The sequence below is a fragment of the Nyctereutes procyonoides genome, unplaced genomic scaffold (assembly GCF_905146905.1).
Source record: "Nyctereutes procyonoides isolate TBG_1078 unplaced genomic scaffold, NYPRO_anot_genome, whole genome shotgun sequence".
NCBI classification, from domain to species: Eukaryota; Metazoa; Chordata; class Mammalia; order Carnivora; family Canidae; genus Nyctereutes; species Nyctereutes procyonoides.
This window is the reverse complement of record NW_026575160.1, coordinates 18,034,692-18,051,679: the sequence shown is the minus strand read 5'-3', so window position 1 is coordinate 18,051,679 and position 16,988 is coordinate 18,034,692. Positions and strand designations below refer to the sequence as shown.

Genomic DNA, 16,988 nt, shown 5'->3' with positions numbered 1-16,988 from the left:
TGGAAAATGCAGCTCAATTGCTATACCTAAATAAAACCAAATGCATATCCAATGATATTGTGGAGATTGCCTAAAACTACCTCAAGAATGAGAAATTCTTTTTTTTTTCTTTTTTTTCTTAAGAATGAGAAATTTTTTAAATGCCATGGGAAGCTGGCTTTATTCAAACAGGTTGCTTATAGTAAAATGACAACCAACTAATGGCAAAATTTGCATTCGTAATAGTCGATGCCAAAAGACAATGAAAACGTGTCTACCATGTGTTGAGAGAAAGTCAACCAATATATAATAGTTAAAATAATTCAATTATTAGTTATGAGTGAAGGCAAAGTAAAAACATTTTCAGGTATGTAACGACATGATTTACCAGTCACAGGCTTCATTGAAAGAAAAATTAAGGGGATATACTTCAACAAAGAGAAAAAATATAAAGCTAGTCTTTGAAAGACATTGTCCAGTTTAACATCTGTATAGTAGCCTATTATATAAATGAGCCACAGGATGTTTAATCATTCTCTTATCGATGGTTGCTTTCCATTTTTTGCCATTACAAACAATGCTTAACGTAACATCCAATAAGAAAAGCAGGTTGCAACAAAATATATACCATCTAACACAACTTATATTATCTTTTAAAACAAGCAAAAATATTACATATTTAGTGGATGCATACAAATGCAACATATATATGTGTGTATATATATATATATATATATATACACTCAGGGATAATAAACATCAAATTCTAGATGATGTCTTTTGGGTGGTGGGGAGAGAGAAGTATCATGGAAGAGTGTAGTAGGTACTTCCACTCTATTTGTGACATTTAATCTCTTTAAATGAACTTATGAGCTAATACGCAAAATGTTAAGGTTTGATTAAATTGTATTGAGAATGTATGGGAATTTGATATTATTATTATTATCCATATTTTTCTGTATGCTCAAAATATTATATATTAAAGAATTTTAAGTGAAAAACCTATGGCTATCTTCCAAGACAGTTTTGTTTGGTTTCATCCGTGTAAACATGATTTTACATATATTTAGGAGAAATTTAATGTTTTCCCTTTCTAACATATTGGGAGAGATGGGTATTGGGATATGAGGATTCAGATATGAAGAAAGTCCTGCTGGCAACATGCTTCAATCCAGAAGCCACCAGAGACCACTTCATTAAAGGAACTAACTGCTTGTGTAATTTCCAAAATTATCAAAGGGGTTCCTCTAAAGCTCCCGCACCAGGAGACTCTTCTGGGGACACACCTTGATTCTTCCAAAGTGACTCTTACATAGTAAAGTAATAGCACCTGCAGCTAATTTTTTTCTAGAGCCACCTTCAACTATGCCCCATGAGGTTTGTGAACCCAATCACGCTGCATGGGTGGGCTGTAAATGATGGAGAGCTGAGGAAATGTTGGCTCTCACTGGAGGAGTTGCCCAGAGCTTCAGCACTACTTACAGGCATGACTGCTAATGATGGACACTAGTCAGTGACTTACTTCTGAGCTGATTCCTCAGGGCGTCTCAGTCACATCATTTTCCTGAAGTTATCCTTAGATGGAAAGGTACAGTACTGTCACCATTCGCTGATAGAGATAGCTGATTGCTCCCCTGCGTGTGCGGCTGCTGGCGTGCACGGTAGTGTTGGCAGTAGATGCAGCTCTGCTTCTAATCTCCATGCCCGAAGTAGAAAAAGAGTTTGTGTGTTGAGATGCCAGCTGGCTTGCAATGACATTGTCGTGTGTCCTATTTTAGGGGACTACGGATAAAACGTCCAGCCAGAGGATTCCTCCGAAGAGAACTGACCAGCTCTGAGGTCTGAAGACATTTTTAGGAAGCTTATGCTTTTTTTTTTTTTTTTACCAAGACAAAGTATTATGTATATTATGTTATTGAGAGGTAAACTACAAAAAATAACTTCTGATCTCCCTAATACAGGTTTTTTTAACAATAAATACTTTGATATGTATTGCACATCTATTGAATAACAGGGACAGTGCTAGATTCTTAACATGTATTACCTCGTTTAATCCTCACGACAACTCTCTAAGGAAGGTACTTTATCTCCATTTCGCAAATTAGGGAACTGAAGCATAATCGGATAAGTAGCTTGCCTGAAGTTAGCAGGCAGCAAGGCAAGGCAAGCCTATGCTTTTTGCTTAAGTTTCATTGCTAATGGATAAATACTGGTGTCAAATCATCCATACTGTAACCACCTTTCTTACTCTCCCGGGGATTAGACCAATTACCCATGCACTGATTTCAGGTGCAGCTATGGGTGCGGAGGGATCCCACACTGTCTTTTTTTTTTTTTAAGATTTTATTTATTTATTCATAGAGACAGAGAGAGAGAGAGGCAGAGACACAGGCAGAGGGAGAAGCAGGCATCATACAGAGAGCCTGACGTGGGACTCGATCCAGGGTCTCCAGGATCTCGCCCTGGGCTGCAGGCAGCGCTAAACCGCTGCACCATCGGGGCTGCCCCCCCCCACACACACACACTGTCTTTTAAGTGAAGATTCCAGTGAGTGCTCTCTTTTTGATTCTTTCATCTTGAGTTCTGTTTAAGGGATGGTGGTTGTCATTCTTTCTGTGGACTGGATCAAAGCTCATTCGTGATGTATTGAGTTGGCACTTCAGAGCTCTACAAACCTGGTGAAATTTAGCTTTGCAGGCTTCTTCTGGCATAGGTCCTTGTTGGTATGAACAACCGGCAGAGCAACTGACTGAGCCTTACACTTCCCATTTCATATGCACATGTGGAAAACCGCACACATTGATGGAAAAAGCTCAAGAAAAAGACTTAGCTTTTCTCCCAAATATTTTTTTCTCTTTGAAACAGCATGCCTCACATACATTGGGCCTGCCAGGGCAAACAAAATGAAAGAGCTAAACTGAAGATGATCCCTCCTTAAGGGAGGACTTTTTTGTTCTTTTTTTGTTGTTGTTGTTAGTTAAAATAATAATTTTATTAAATGAAACCATGAATCATTAAATCTTCAGGTTGCAGGGCATTTAATAGCCAGCCATTGTTTGAAGAAGAAGAGAGCTTGTTTTCCAGCCTTACTTAATTGCTCCTCCCCTTTCACCTCTCTGTCAGAGGGAGAGGGGTTTGAACACCATGCCTCAGTGCCTCTCCACACTCTAGGAAGACTTTTTTTTTAATAATAAATTTATTTTTTATTGGTGTTCAATTTGCCAACATACAGAACAACACCCAGTGCTCATCCCATCAAGTGCCCCCCTCAGTGCCTGTCACCCATTCACCCCCACCCCCCGCCCCCCTAGGAAGACTTATAGAAACGAGCTGAGGTTGAAGTGTTTGTGTAAAGCAAGTGTGTTCAGGCTATAGACTGGAGACTTCAAAGGAAAGGAACTTGCTGGCACCCTTCGATGGCAACATGGGCAGCAAATCTAGGTATCGAGACATTGTTGACGCAGGGGACAATGTCAGAGCCTGTAGATGCTGTTCAACTTTGCCAGCTGGTGTGTATCCTAAGTGATTCATTTTTATTCTTTAGTAAGTGGGAAATCTGTGAAGGTTACCGAGTATGATGCAGAGTAGTTTACTCATTCATTAAATGTTTCCTAGCACCAACTGTTACCAGTTCTGTGATTAGGTTCTGGGGATGCAAGTGTGCATAACACCCTTTCCCTATCCCCATGAGGTTTGTAGCCAAGTTTAATTATCTGTGGGGTAAAGCATAAAGAAGCATTGAAAAAAAAAAACCAAGGCGTCAGTGATTTAAGAATGGCTTCCAATGAAGGTGACTTGAAGAATTATTATGCCTCAGCATAATAAATGCAAAGAGTCTTAAGAATCAAAAATGTCCTTGTTATTTTCCTAATTGCACCCAGATTAGAATTCAGGGACTGAAACTTCTTTCATTCTGGTTGGTTGTCTAAGTCACACTTCCCATCCCAGCCAGGATTTCCAGCACTCACTCACATTCATGATTAGGCATCGCCCAAAGTGATTTCATGAACATCCATGCATGTTGTACCTTGTGTAAATAGTTAGGATGTGGGCTAAATGTTTTTGCTTTGCTCCAAAATCATCCCCTGTGCTTAATTTTAATGGTAGCCACATACCAAGCACCTACGACATGCTGGCAGTCTGCAAGGTTACAAGTTACTGTACATATGTTATCTCATTTACATCCCCTTTAAAATCTTCAGAGCACCATGCAAGGCGGTTACTGTTCTTCCCATTTTTCAGAAAAACAGAAACAGAAAACCTGAGTCCCAGAATAGTTTATCTTCTTAGAATCTTACAACTAGTAACAGCTTAACCCAGTTATGTGCTGTCCCAACTCATGCTTCTCTGGTAATAATACCACACCACCTGTCCCCAGAGTATATTTTCATGGGTTCAGTTCTTGTCACAGGTCTTAGCACATGGCCATGGGTTGGAAACTCCTGCATGTAATGACAAAACCCTGCCACCTGCCCCCGGCATCCCTTAATGCCCAAGTATAAGGTGACTTAGTCTCAGAACAAACTTGGAACCTAAGCCAGTGTTTCTCAAACTGGGTGCACATTAGAATCACTGGACATGACAAACATACTGATACTTGGGCTCCACCTTAAAATAATGGATTGTTTCGGAGATTCTTAGGGGTAGGGCTTGGGCATCAGTAAACTTTAAAGCTCTCCAACTAATCTGATGTGCAGCCAGGTTGAGAACTGCACCTGGTGGTGCAAACAGCTTCAGGCTGGATGAAGGGCCACAAAACCATATGGTTTATCTTTTCCCTATGGACATATGTTCCTCTGGGGGCCTAGAAATGCTGATGGGTCATCTTTCTATTCTAGGTAGTGATTTGGTTCATGCAGTGTCCTCTCAGCTCCTTCTGGATAGCTTCTCAGACAGCAGGTTTCCTGTTTTTGTGCACTTTGCTCTGTGAAGTGAAAATGTGGATCCAGGAGGTTATTGAGCATTCTCATGTTTTTGAAGTTAAGTCCTTGGAGAGCCAGCGTCTTTTAAAATGTAGATGATGGGTTTCGTTATTGTAGTTTTAATATAAAATACACCTTGAAGAGCCTAAGGGTAGATCATCACCTTAGACAACAATACATATGATGGGTATGGTTTAAGAGTGATTTTCTGGCTGGGTTTATGTTGCTAAATTGTATTTCTATGAAAGGAAGAGACACTAATCAGTGTGGCCTCAGTATAATGCTTCTGTGCCTTGAGGAGACAGATGAATTCCCTAGCTGGGAAACTATACTACTACTGAATTTTCCTGGCAATTGCAAATCTTCCAGCTAATTCCTGAATTGTAGGGTCTTCATCTGAGGAAGGATTAGAAATAGATAGCAAGATAGCACCTACCACATGTCAGTGCCATGCTGACTGTTCACTTACGTGATTTCCTTCGCTTATCATCACAGCTCTCTGTAGTGAGAGTTATCATCTCTTTTCTACATAGGAAACTGAAATCATGTGCTTGAGTCATAGGGGAGTAGAGACGGAACTGAATCTGGCCCCTTCCAAGGATGGGGGCAGCTGCAATAACGGATGTGAAAACACTGAATGGTACAGAGGACGGAGACCATTCTTCTAATCTCTTAAACAGAATAGCCTTGGGTTTATAAAAGTTGTTATGCTTCACTTTCATTTTTCAAAGCACCTCATGGGAAGCCTAATGAACAAGAACTAAGAACAAGAACTAAGTCTATTCTGTTGAAATGAATTAGTATCTTCCATTCGCCCTTTAAGGAAAAGACCAGCTTTGGAAACCAATTGAGCGAAACTGCTAGAGGCTTAAAGGGTGTGTTTCTCCCTTGGGAATGGGATGAACCCTTCTTGATTCAGTCCTCCATGGAGCTGATACTAACATTGAGGGGAGTCTTTTGGCTGATTTTGTGTTTTCTCATGAGCTCACCTTCAAAATGCCACTGATTCATGCCAAATTAGCTAATGTGGCTGACCTGACCAGAATTAGACATAAACCCGGTTGGAATTGCAGACAATCCGAAAAGATATCCTAGAAAGAAGCTAGAAAGAGTCCAAAGGGGAAACACATCCAGAGGCATAAAACAAACATCAGGCAGATTGTCCCAAAGGGTGGATTATCTCAAATTGAGCAACACTATAACTAGCGGCCCAAAGTCAGTCCTGTAAGAAATGACAGTGCCTGTCCTAGAAGTCTTCCTAGCATTCGGGAGTTCCCCTTGGACATGGTCACTCTCCCTACAAGCATCTTAAGAGAAGTCATCAGGAACTGCAGGCATTCTTTATGCCAGACGCTGTAGGAAATCCTTTATAAGCCCAAGGTGGCTGACTCCTCCCAGCAGCCCTATGAGATAGGCAACATCGTTACACGTGGGCTGCAGAGGAGAATCATGAAGCTTATAGGTGAAGTGACTTGCCCAAGAAAAAACAGGAGTGGTAGAAGCAGGCTTTAAGACTCCTAGCTTGTCCATTGGCAGAATGGGCCAAAAGCTTAGTGTTGCGTCCTGTCTTAAAAATAAGATATCTTGAAATAATTAGGCATTGGGGAATTTTTATAGTGTGCCCATTCCAAATGGCTCACCTTGAATGTGTTTTGTAAGTGGGAAGTGATGTTTCATCCCACCAGCTGAGAAAATTCTCCCAGAGGACTTAGAGTTGGTGGTTTTTAATATTTTAAAAATCCATCCAAAATGCCACCTTCCTGCTCAGCATTTTTATTTCAAGTACAGGAGTCTTGTATAAAGTTTGCTGTGGATTCTCACAAAGAACAGTGGATTTAGTCCACATGTAGGTAGAAGGAAAAGCATGGATGAGACAGACTTTACCCCCTGCTGCTGACATGGCTCAGCCTACTCCATGTGTCCATAGAAGTGACTGTGAAGGAGTGCCCAGGTCCTTTTGTTACTGCCTTATGTCAGGGCTGGGGCCCAGGTAAGGCCCATGGAGTCCCCTGAGCACTGCCTGCAGGACAGATGTTCCCTTCCCACTGGTCCTCTCTCCTGGGACAAGTTGCATAGCCACAAGTCAGGAGTGTGTTATAACATTTGGCAGTCAACTTATTTTAATAAATTCAACAACAATTTAAACAACAACAACAAACTAGATCTCTGCCTGCGGAGCTCTCACTCTTATCTTACCCCTCAGACAGACATCAGGAACATGCTCTTTGTCTTGTCTTATATTTTTCCTTTTCTGGATGTTAGATTTATTTAGAAAATAATGGCTAATCTCAGGGTTGGCTCTTGGTGTGGATCTCCTTACAATCCTCAGATGATGGCACTGAAGTTGTTTTCTCCAACAAAAGGATGCCTTTCATTTCTCAGAGCTTTTGTCTTCATGGTAGGCCCAACAAGAAGAACAAAGTGTGGTAGACAGGGGCAGGGGGGAAGCATAATTCTGAAGACTGCAAGTAACTTTAACAGATGCATAAAGACTCCTCCTCACCCAGGCTGTTTGTTGTGATCAAAATATAGCAGCAACATTGGCTAGCTCTCTACAGTTTACACAACACTTTGTGTGTGCAAAATATTATTAACTATTGTTTCTTTTGTGAAAAGGAGATGTTTGGAGAAACCAAAACAGTAGTTTTCAAACACACACAGTGGAATTATCTGAGGAGCTTTAGAAACTCCTGAGGTCTAAGGCTAAATGCCCCTAGATTCTGCTTTAATTGACCTGGGCTTTGGGATTTAAAAGCTCCGCCGGTGGTTCTCATTTGCACCCTGGGTAAGAACCACCAAATTAAAAATTTTACCCAAAATCCTGAAGCTCTACCTGGCTTGACTGTTCATCAACAGTGGTTGTGACTTCTGGAATTCCTATTAACATTCCAACCTGGCATAAGTAAAGCAAGAGACAAAAGCAGTTATTTAAGAGACCTGTTAGCCAGGACCTTTATATAATTCCTTCCTGAGCCATTATCACAAATTATATTAGGTGCATGTGTAGGGGGCAAGAGGATGATTTGCTTTTGCTTTGGGGGAAGTGTGAGTATACCTACTAACAAGTGTGTTCAAGAATCCTATATATTACACGGATTAGATACTCAAATATTGAGAGTATTAATGAGGTACAAGTTTGACTCTTTTAACTTATTATGCTACTTATTAAAACTTACTCTGAACTTGGGTCCAAGGTTACTTTAAATATCGAGTGAAGGCTCTGAAGTTGAGCCACTTGGATGTGAATCCAGAATCCAGACTTCCTGCATACCAGCTGTGTAGGCTTTGGCAAGTTACTTAAGCTCTCTAAGCCGCGGTTTTCCTCACCCAAAAAGGGGGTGATAACAGTGCTTACTTCATAGGATTGTAAAGAAGATTAAAAGCTCGTTCACATTAAATTCTTAGCATTGTGCCTAGCACACAATGTATGTCAGGTATCATAGCTATTTTACCATGGTGAATCCTGAAATGAAAATCACAAGCTCGGTTCTTATATCATTCCATCCTTGATGGAGCTGATGTTAGCATTCTGATCCTTTTGCAATTCAGAACTCATGAATGATTTTTGCGCATTTTTATAAGAGCCTTCCATCCGCTTTCAGGCAGATACCACAAGTAGACATTGATTTTAGAAATGAAATGTATGGCAGTGGCATTTTATTCTTCGTGTAAAACATTTCAAAGGCAACAAATATTTTTTTTTTATTTGTTAGGGTGTGTGTGTATGTGAATGCAGATAGAAAAGGTCTAAAATGGAAATGGCTTTTTTGCAAAGATCATATCACGGCATTATCTTTGAAAGGGCAGAAAACATAATGTCCAACACTTCTTATTTTAGAATGGTGCTAATATTAGAATTTATTCAGAAGCTAAGGGTAGACCAAGTTGCTGCCCTCAGAGGTAGTGCTCTGCAACAGAGATTCAGAAAATCTCCATAAGGAGTTGCTACTCCTGCAGTGACTGGAAGCAGAAGACCACTGTAAGGTCAGAGAGGAGCAAAAGAACAGAGACAGATTCTCACACAGATTGTTATTTAACTCGTGGAGAGTGGGCAGGACCAGCAGTAGCTGAGGACCAGTGATAGTTCTCTGTGGCCTGTTCTCACTTTGCGCGAAACAATGGGGTGTCCCGAAGTAGGGATTTATGACAGTAGATGATATGATACCATAAGATAAGGATAATAATGAATTAGGCCAGTCTTTTCTGAAAGTGTTTTCTGCTGAACACTCTGTGAGATGAAGGGAATTTCTTAACCTAATAAGATTGAGAAAAACCACAGGTTGTCGGCTCTTCTTAAGGATTCCTAATACACATCCCCATTATTTGGGTGTCTGAGAAGTCCTGCCACGAAGATAGTAGTTTGACTTTAACCCAGTTAAATTTGACTAAGGAATCTCCCTGTCCCTCAACAACACCTATTACATTCACAACTTTATTGAAGGGTACTTTGAGAAACAATAATAGACTAATATACTCTTAAAGAGCTTTAAAAGTCCTCTTTCACATTGCAATACCTGAATCCAACTAACCGTATTAATTTGATGTAGGACTAAATCTGAATCTATTTCCAGAAGAACAATTCTATGCACTCATCTCCCACACCATAAAGAAAGTAACCACCAAGCAAAATGGCCTCAAGGACAGAGACAGAGACAGAAAGAGAGAGGGAAAAACAGGTCGGTGGTGGCTGAGGAAAGGGAGATGATCACACACACTTTTGGGAGAATTGTGGTGTTTACAAGAAAGATGAGATTTAAACAAACGGGGATTCAAACTCCTCAAAGAGGGCTGCTTTTATGAAAAACAAATTATTGTGTGTAATTCTGAAATAAAGGATGGTGATGTGTCAGTTTTTGTCTTGCACTTTTCTTTTGCTAAGTGCATTTGAAACTAATAGAGATAATGACTCTCCCAAGTTCAGGCTCTGAGCAGCGATATGTGCCTTTGTCAGATCTTCAGTAGCTAATTAGACCATTTCCACCAAGTAAATTGCTCTAAGAGATGAGAGCAGACTTTGTGACTATGTCCCCAAGAGAAAAAAAAGGTCCAACTTGCTAACAACCAAGCATATGGAGGGGAGGGGGATTCTGTTCTCAGTTTGGTTATTTTCTACCCCCAGGGGAAGGAGAGGGTGGATTTTAATACCAGGTTCAGCTGTGGAATGTGTGCAGTTGTTGAAAGGGGAAGGATCAGATCCTCTTCCAGTATCTCAGCAATACCCAGTATACAAATGAAAGGGCCCTAGGAGGCCACACGGGCACCCCCTAAACCAAAGTCTCCTCTAAATTCAAGATGGTGGCCTTATCCCTGGTTCTGCTCTTTTGCTCTGCCATCAAATCATGTTCCCCTGCAGAGAGGAAAGGTAATCAATGCATACAGAACAGCACTGTATGAATTTTTATTTTTTCCAACATTTTGAGTAAGGGTGACAGCAGGCATGTAAGTATTTCCACAATCTTGGTGGGGAGCCGATCTCTATCAGCAGGCTCAACTCTATTTGCAGCGACTCCAGTGGCAAGGGGAGTTTTTGTTCAGACGATCAGAATTCCAGCAAACGGTAAATGTTTCTTCATGCTGAGAAGTGGGAAATTCAATAATACTTTGGCTGGGTTCATGCTGAGTAGTGAAAATAGAACGAATATGGAGAGGGATTGTGACTTGAAGAGCAGTAAATCAGCTAGCCCAGATGCTTGCAACAATCCGCTTTTAATCTGAAGCCTCTCTTGTTTCTACCCCATTCTCCAGGGTAACAGGGCTGATTTTACACTTGTTTCTAGAGTGTTTTGTGCTTTTCGCCATAAAGCACGGAATTGAGTGCTCTGAGTTCTTTCAAAAAAACCTCTCTGTTCTTCCGCATAGATGTTATGTCACTACTCGACCATTTACTCAAAGTCTCTACTTCGTGTTAGCCTAACTCAGAAGGCAAAGGTAGTTGTGGGTGTTATGGTAGTAATAGCATCCCTAATTATGCCTCAACACTTTTTTCTTCTGTAAGCGAAGTGACAAGTTTCAGTAGGGGTCACTAGAATGGAAGTCCTACAAGGGCAGGGATTTCTGTCTGTTTTGTTCACTGTTCTATCAGCAACACCCAAGAACTCTAAGAAGTCAATGAATGCGTCTTAGTGTACAGACTGTGAAAAAGTATAGTCAGCTCTGAGCTCTCGGAGGTGTCTCAGACTAACACCCAAGTTGACCTCAGTTTTGCTGGCTTTTTATTATGCATGATTTTGTAGAAAAGCTCTGACTTGCAATTCTATGGAAAGAAATTTCAGTAGTATGTTTCTTTTTCAAAAGTTATGTCACCAAAAACTGATCATCATAGAAAAATTAGAAAATAGAAACAATGAACCAAAAACCATGTTTCTACTCCTCTGAGCTAATCACTGACAGGATTTAAAGATGTGATCTTCTGGATTTTCTGATGCACATATTGGTACATTTTTATTGTAATAAGATTAGATTATATTTACTGGTTTTTTTTTTTTTGGTTTAACAGTATCGCATGAACCTCTACTTTTATTAATAGATATCTATATCGGCTTTTCCATAGTATCACAGTAGTATATTTTAAGAACGTACCAGAACTTAACCACCCCCTATGATTGTATATTTAAGTTGTCAAGAAGGGGAAGAGCTGGGGGCAGAGGGAGGAGGAATGCAGTAATACTTTATGTCTCTATGTGGCTTGACTGCTCATTTCTTTTTAGCACTGAATAATAACCCACTTATAGATGTTCTACAACATGTTTATTCAGTTAACCATTGAAGGAGTTCTTGGCCTTATAGTTTTTGTCAATTATGAATAAACTTTTATAAAATTCATGTACAGGTTTTTAATGTGAACATCAGTTTTCAAATCATTTGAGTAATACCTAGCAGCGCAATTGCTGGAACATGTGGTAAAACTATGACTAGCTTCATAAGAAACTGTCAAACTCTTCCAAAGTGGCTGTAATACTTAACATTCCCACCAGCAAGAATGGGAGTTCCTATTGCTCTGCATCGTCACCAGCGATTGATGTCATCTGTTTTGTTTTGGATTTTATCCATCCTGATAGGTGTGTAGTGTATATCATTGCTATTTTAATTTGCAATTCCCTAATGACATAAATTGTTACTTTTTTTTGCCATATGCATATCTTCTTCTGTGAGGAGTCGGTTCAGATCTTTTGCTCCATTGTAAATTGCATTGTTTATTTCCCTTTGCTGAATTTCAAGAGTTTAAAAATATATATTTTGGATACAAGTCCTTTATATATATGTTTGGCAAATATTCTCTCAGTGATGTCCTTTTTTTTAGCACTTCAGGATTGTGTGCCATTTTGCTGAACCTAAAAGCTTATATACAATGCTAAATGCTGATTCATGGTATGACTCTGCTCACCTGTGTTTGCTTTGCTATTTGCTAAAGTGATCCCACTGCTCCTCTCACCTCCTTAACCCCAAACATTCGTTGTCAAAAAAGCACTCGTATTCTGGGGTCATCATTGTCCATCTCTAAGAATTTGTCTTTATTTAAGTAAATGACCGAGGTGAGAATGTCTTTATTCATCTCTCTGCAGTAAGATTCCAGTGAGGGTCCAACTTGTTTGTGTCCTGGTTTTAAAGAAAACAGACAGGCTTAGGGGGGAGCACATTGCCCACAGTGTTTAGGTTGGGCCATGTCATTGGTGAGGCTAATGGTTGTCTGTCTTCCTTTGCATGGCCGCCAGTCATCAAGGCTCCTCTGCGTCATTTTAAACGCCCTGCTTATGCATCTAGTTCCTACGCACCTTCGGTCCCAAAGAAAACTGATGAGCATCCTGCGAGGTACAAGATGCTGGATCAGAGGATCAAAATGAAAAAGATTCAGAATATCTCACATAACTGGAACAGAAAATAGGTCAAGGGGACAGTGAAGGAAAGGCCCACTCAACTTCCTCTCAGCACTCACCAGCCACAGTGGGATAGGTTTCCAAGACCCTTGGAGGCCTTGGAGGGCTGGTGCTTTTGTGATGGACTCCATCGAGGCAAAGTGAGGTCCGTATGTGATTTTCCCCTTTGTTCTGTAAAGGACACATCTGTAACTGGACCTGGGAGTCAACACAGACTCCACTAAGACGGTAGTCTCATGTGGCTTTTATTTGTATAGATCTTTCAAAGTCTAAGTTGGACCCAGATTAAAATAATGCACCTTCTTTAGAAAATTCCTCCCACTGACGCTTCTTTTATCCCTAGAAGTTGACTTACCCCAATAAGAATGTTGGCTTAATAATCATTGTATTTAAGAAATGCACTTCTTAAAACACTTTTTCCAATTTTAAATACAATGGGAAAAATGTTTTTACAAGTGCATTCCTTAATTACAGTGATTATTACAATATTTAAAATCCACGTAAATATGTAACTTTCAAAGTAAGTGCATTAAAGTTAAAAGTTGTGTTTCTGAATGTAACAATTGCAGAGGGAAAAGAAGACTAATGAATAGTTGAGCTCATGGAGGATTCTAAAGTGAGGCTTCATAAAGCAGATAGAAGTTAAAAATAAAGATCCTTGCTTTGGTTTTCATGGCAGGCTTCCTGCCTCATTTTGTCCCTTTGGAGATGTGAGAGTTTGCAGGAAATAACATTTTGGCTCTACTTCTAATTTGTTACTTTCACTTATAGTTGACAGTGCTAGAAATCAATGGGATGCCCATGCCTCAGAGACTCCAGGTTTGAGATCTACCCCAGGAGATGTCCATTTTGTCTCGTGGTCTTGGGGCAGGAGGGTGTAAATTATTGAACCTAATTTGAATCCCTTATTTGCAGATTTTTCTCCATAAATTTGGAGATACCTCTAAGCTAAATTTCAGATCATCCTCTCAGCAGACCATATAGCATAGCAAAGGCCCTTTGGGATCTCAGTTGCTCTTACAGCTCTTGGTGGAATGGAAGTCAGTAACTCACTTCTCTTCACTGTGACATTTTTAGCTCTCCTGAATGTCTCCTAGACTTTTTTCTTTGGGACTAAAATCACACAAAATGGTAAGGAAATGTTCAAGGCCAGAAATAACTTTTGACCCCTTCAAGAAATGGTCTGAGCCAGTGGAAAATTTTAGGTGTGTTGTCTGGCAGTCCTGGTCACCAGTCCTGTCCCATCTATAACTAGTTGCATGTCCTCAGTCTAATGGCATAATCTTTAAAAGCCTCAGTTTGCTTAACTAGAAAGTGGGATTCATAATACCATTGCCTTTTGTGCTGAAGTTTGAGGATAACACGGATTTGGATTGCTATTGCTGAACTCAGTGAATAATAAGAGCACGACAGATGTAACTGAACATTCCACATCCAGAAAAAACTCTCAGGCTCCCCTGCAAAGAAGGAGCTGCGCACTGATGGCCACAGCCTTTGGGGGTCTGATCGTAAAGGGTTTCGAACTCTTTGGCCACAGTCACTTCAGTAAACCACAGTTATGCAAGGTGAGCCAGCTCCAGAGTTTAGTGCCCATCATGCCATTGAGCAATTTATTTAAAACATGCTTTATGACGGTATTGCAGGGAAATTTAATTACTATACAAAAAAAAAATCACTGTGACTTTTTGTTAGGAAAGCAATTGTAATTCTTAACTCCCTGCTTGGTGCCTAAGCAAAGGATCCTTCTGCAGGCTGGCAGTGTCTATTCCACCTGAATTAGGTTAGCTCAACAGGTAGTTCCTCTCTGTTTGTATACAGATGCCCCAGTGTTGCTTCACAGAGCCATTTAGCCACACAATGACACTGCCCATGGGTAGTGGCCTCCTTGCTCCCCAGGGGATCATCGATGATGTTCCTCATCTATCCGTCAATTCTTTCAGTCTTAGGCATTGAGACAGCAAGGTGGCTGTGCTTTCTTGACGTTAGAAGCCATGATCCTAGGGAAGACAGTTGGCTCCTTCTGTACTCTTTTATCCCAATATATTATTTTTCAGCTTTGGCTAATATCTTGATTGAATACATGTACAGATACCGAGATTCTGCTTTGCTTGTAAAATGCCTACCATGTTTTTTTGCATGATGGATTGTATAGAAATGCCAGATTATATTCTTATAGCAAATAAAAATATGCTTTTAAAGGACTTTCTTGTATGAGTCACCTTTTTCTTCTCCAGATTTCTGGGATTCACTTGAAAAGAGTTAGATTTTCCCTATGCTTGGCACTACTCAGTCCTGAATATCTTGTCAAGATGAATAGCATAACAAGCTTCTCAGTTGGCTTCCTGATTGTATAGGGTTTTTAAAACCACCTTGCCCCTATACCAACCCAATCAATTAATTTGTTAATATGAATAACCCAGAATACCGGCTAGTCTATGGGTAAGCACCTGTGTTATCAACTCCGTTTATATTATCCCAGGCCAAGCTATATACTTGGTAGTTCAGAACTGGCACTGTGGGGCTAGAAAAATCTAACATTAAATATTGGCTCTGCCTTTTGTTTGTTCTGTGAGCTCTAGCAAGTTTTGGAATCCCTCTGAACTTCAGTTTCCTCGGCTGTAAAATGAGGGTAATATTATTACCTGGCTCAGCACAGCACAGGGCTGAGAAAACAGTTAAGGGCATCAATAAATATTTGCTATTATTTCTTGGAGAAAGAGTAAAATGTAGTAAAAAGAAGTTAGGCTTTTGAGTTTGACGGCAACATCCCTTACTGGTGCTATGACATCAGATAGGTTGTTTGTATTCTCCAACTTCAGTAAAAAGAAGTTCATAATTTAACTAATAAATTAATTAATAATATTTACACACACACAGACACACCCATACCGATTTCTGCCTCACAGGGCACTGCAGTCTTTAATATGCATGTCAACATTCAGTGGGAAACCTGACACCCCCACCCTTGGCACTCCCTTCACCCCTGTCTCCCTGAGCTCTTAGGAGTTCTTGACCTTCTATCTTTTATTATGGCCACCTCCTGCTCTCATATCCCACTTCTCTGAACCCTTGACCACCGTTGGCATCTTACTTCTACCAAATGCCTTTATTTTTCTGAACTTCCACCAACACAAGCCTACTGCATAGGACGACGGACTTTCCCAGAAGGTTGGGATGATGGCACAGCAGTGGGTGTCCACCCACATAAATTAAAAATCCAACCACAATCAGCTAGTCTCGTTTTGTGGAGGATTTCTCATGGTTGTGTCTTCCTTAGACACAGATTTGCCTGTATCTTCTTGGATTTCTCCTTCTACCAAGACCTTTCTCCCCTCTTGAACTTTAAATTTCTGTGAATGTACAGAGCAATCTGTTTCTTACTCCCTATACCATACAAGTTCAAGGCATTTTTAAAGCTTATGAACTCACTCTGCCAAACAAAGGACATTCACTCTGGGTCCTGCCTCTCTAAGTACAAAGAATTGACAGAAGCTTCAAAATGGTGTTTTTTCTTTGTATATAATCCAGTTCTTAGGCAGGAGACCAGCCCCTATAAGAAAAGAGCAGTATAAATTGTTCTCTCTCTTCCCAGCACACCTCTGCCCAGAATAAGACCCAGGTGTTCTGTGGATTTGGGGGGGTTTTGTTTTGTTTTGTGTTTTTTTTTTTTCCATCTAGTAGTAATACTAACCTCACATGGGTAGAGCAATGACTGTCACTAATAGGTGCTCAGAGAATGCTAATTCCCTTTGCTTCCTACCTCTTTATACCAGGAGCCAGTTAAGCCTTACTGTGAGCTCATCCACTGAGCTTTTGAAATAGGGAAGGCATTCCAGCACTCTTATTGTTATGATTTCTAATCCCCTGAGAGGTAGAGGGAGAAAAGCAGAGATGGTTGATAACCACTATTTTTAAAGTATAGGATTTCCATAAAGATCCATGTTCCTAAGACAGATGGAAGGTCAGTTATTTATCCATAAAGTTTGCATTTATTTTCCCATTGCTTGCAAATTTTACTTAATCAATATACTCTTTTTGATCCATTTCTAATTAAAAAAAAAGTATTGGGCTGACATCTTGGTTTATTGGGAGTCTGTCAAATTAAGTTAAATGTGAGGATGTGTTAGGACTGAGAGGGGGGTGGGTAAAGAATTAATTATTTGGCTCCAGGTTTAACCTTTGGCAAAGTCCCAGGTGCCCATGGCAAGGCCAG

General features: G+C 40.2%; 1 protein-coding gene across 5 annotated transcripts in view; it reads left to right on the top strand.

The window, feature by feature from the left end:
* PDE1C (phosphodiesterase 1C) overlaps window positions 1-14,930 on the top strand; it is a 488,089-nt gene extending 473,159 nt beyond the window's left edge. For 4 of the 5 annotated variants that reach the window (XM_055314667.1, XM_055314669.1, XM_055314672.1 and 1 more), the window contains one exon: window positions 12,614-14,930. In XM_055314667.1, coding sequence (XP_055170642.1) covers window positions 12,614-12,783 — 170 coding nt within the window. In that variant the 3' untranslated portion in view covers window positions 12,784-14,930. Of the gene's footprint in view, window positions 1-1,757; window positions 1,819-12,613 lie in introns of all 5 variants that reach the window. The other variant, XM_055314668.1, reaches the window with a different exon arrangement.
* The last annotated feature ends 2,058 nt before the right edge of the window (window positions 14,931-16,988 follow it).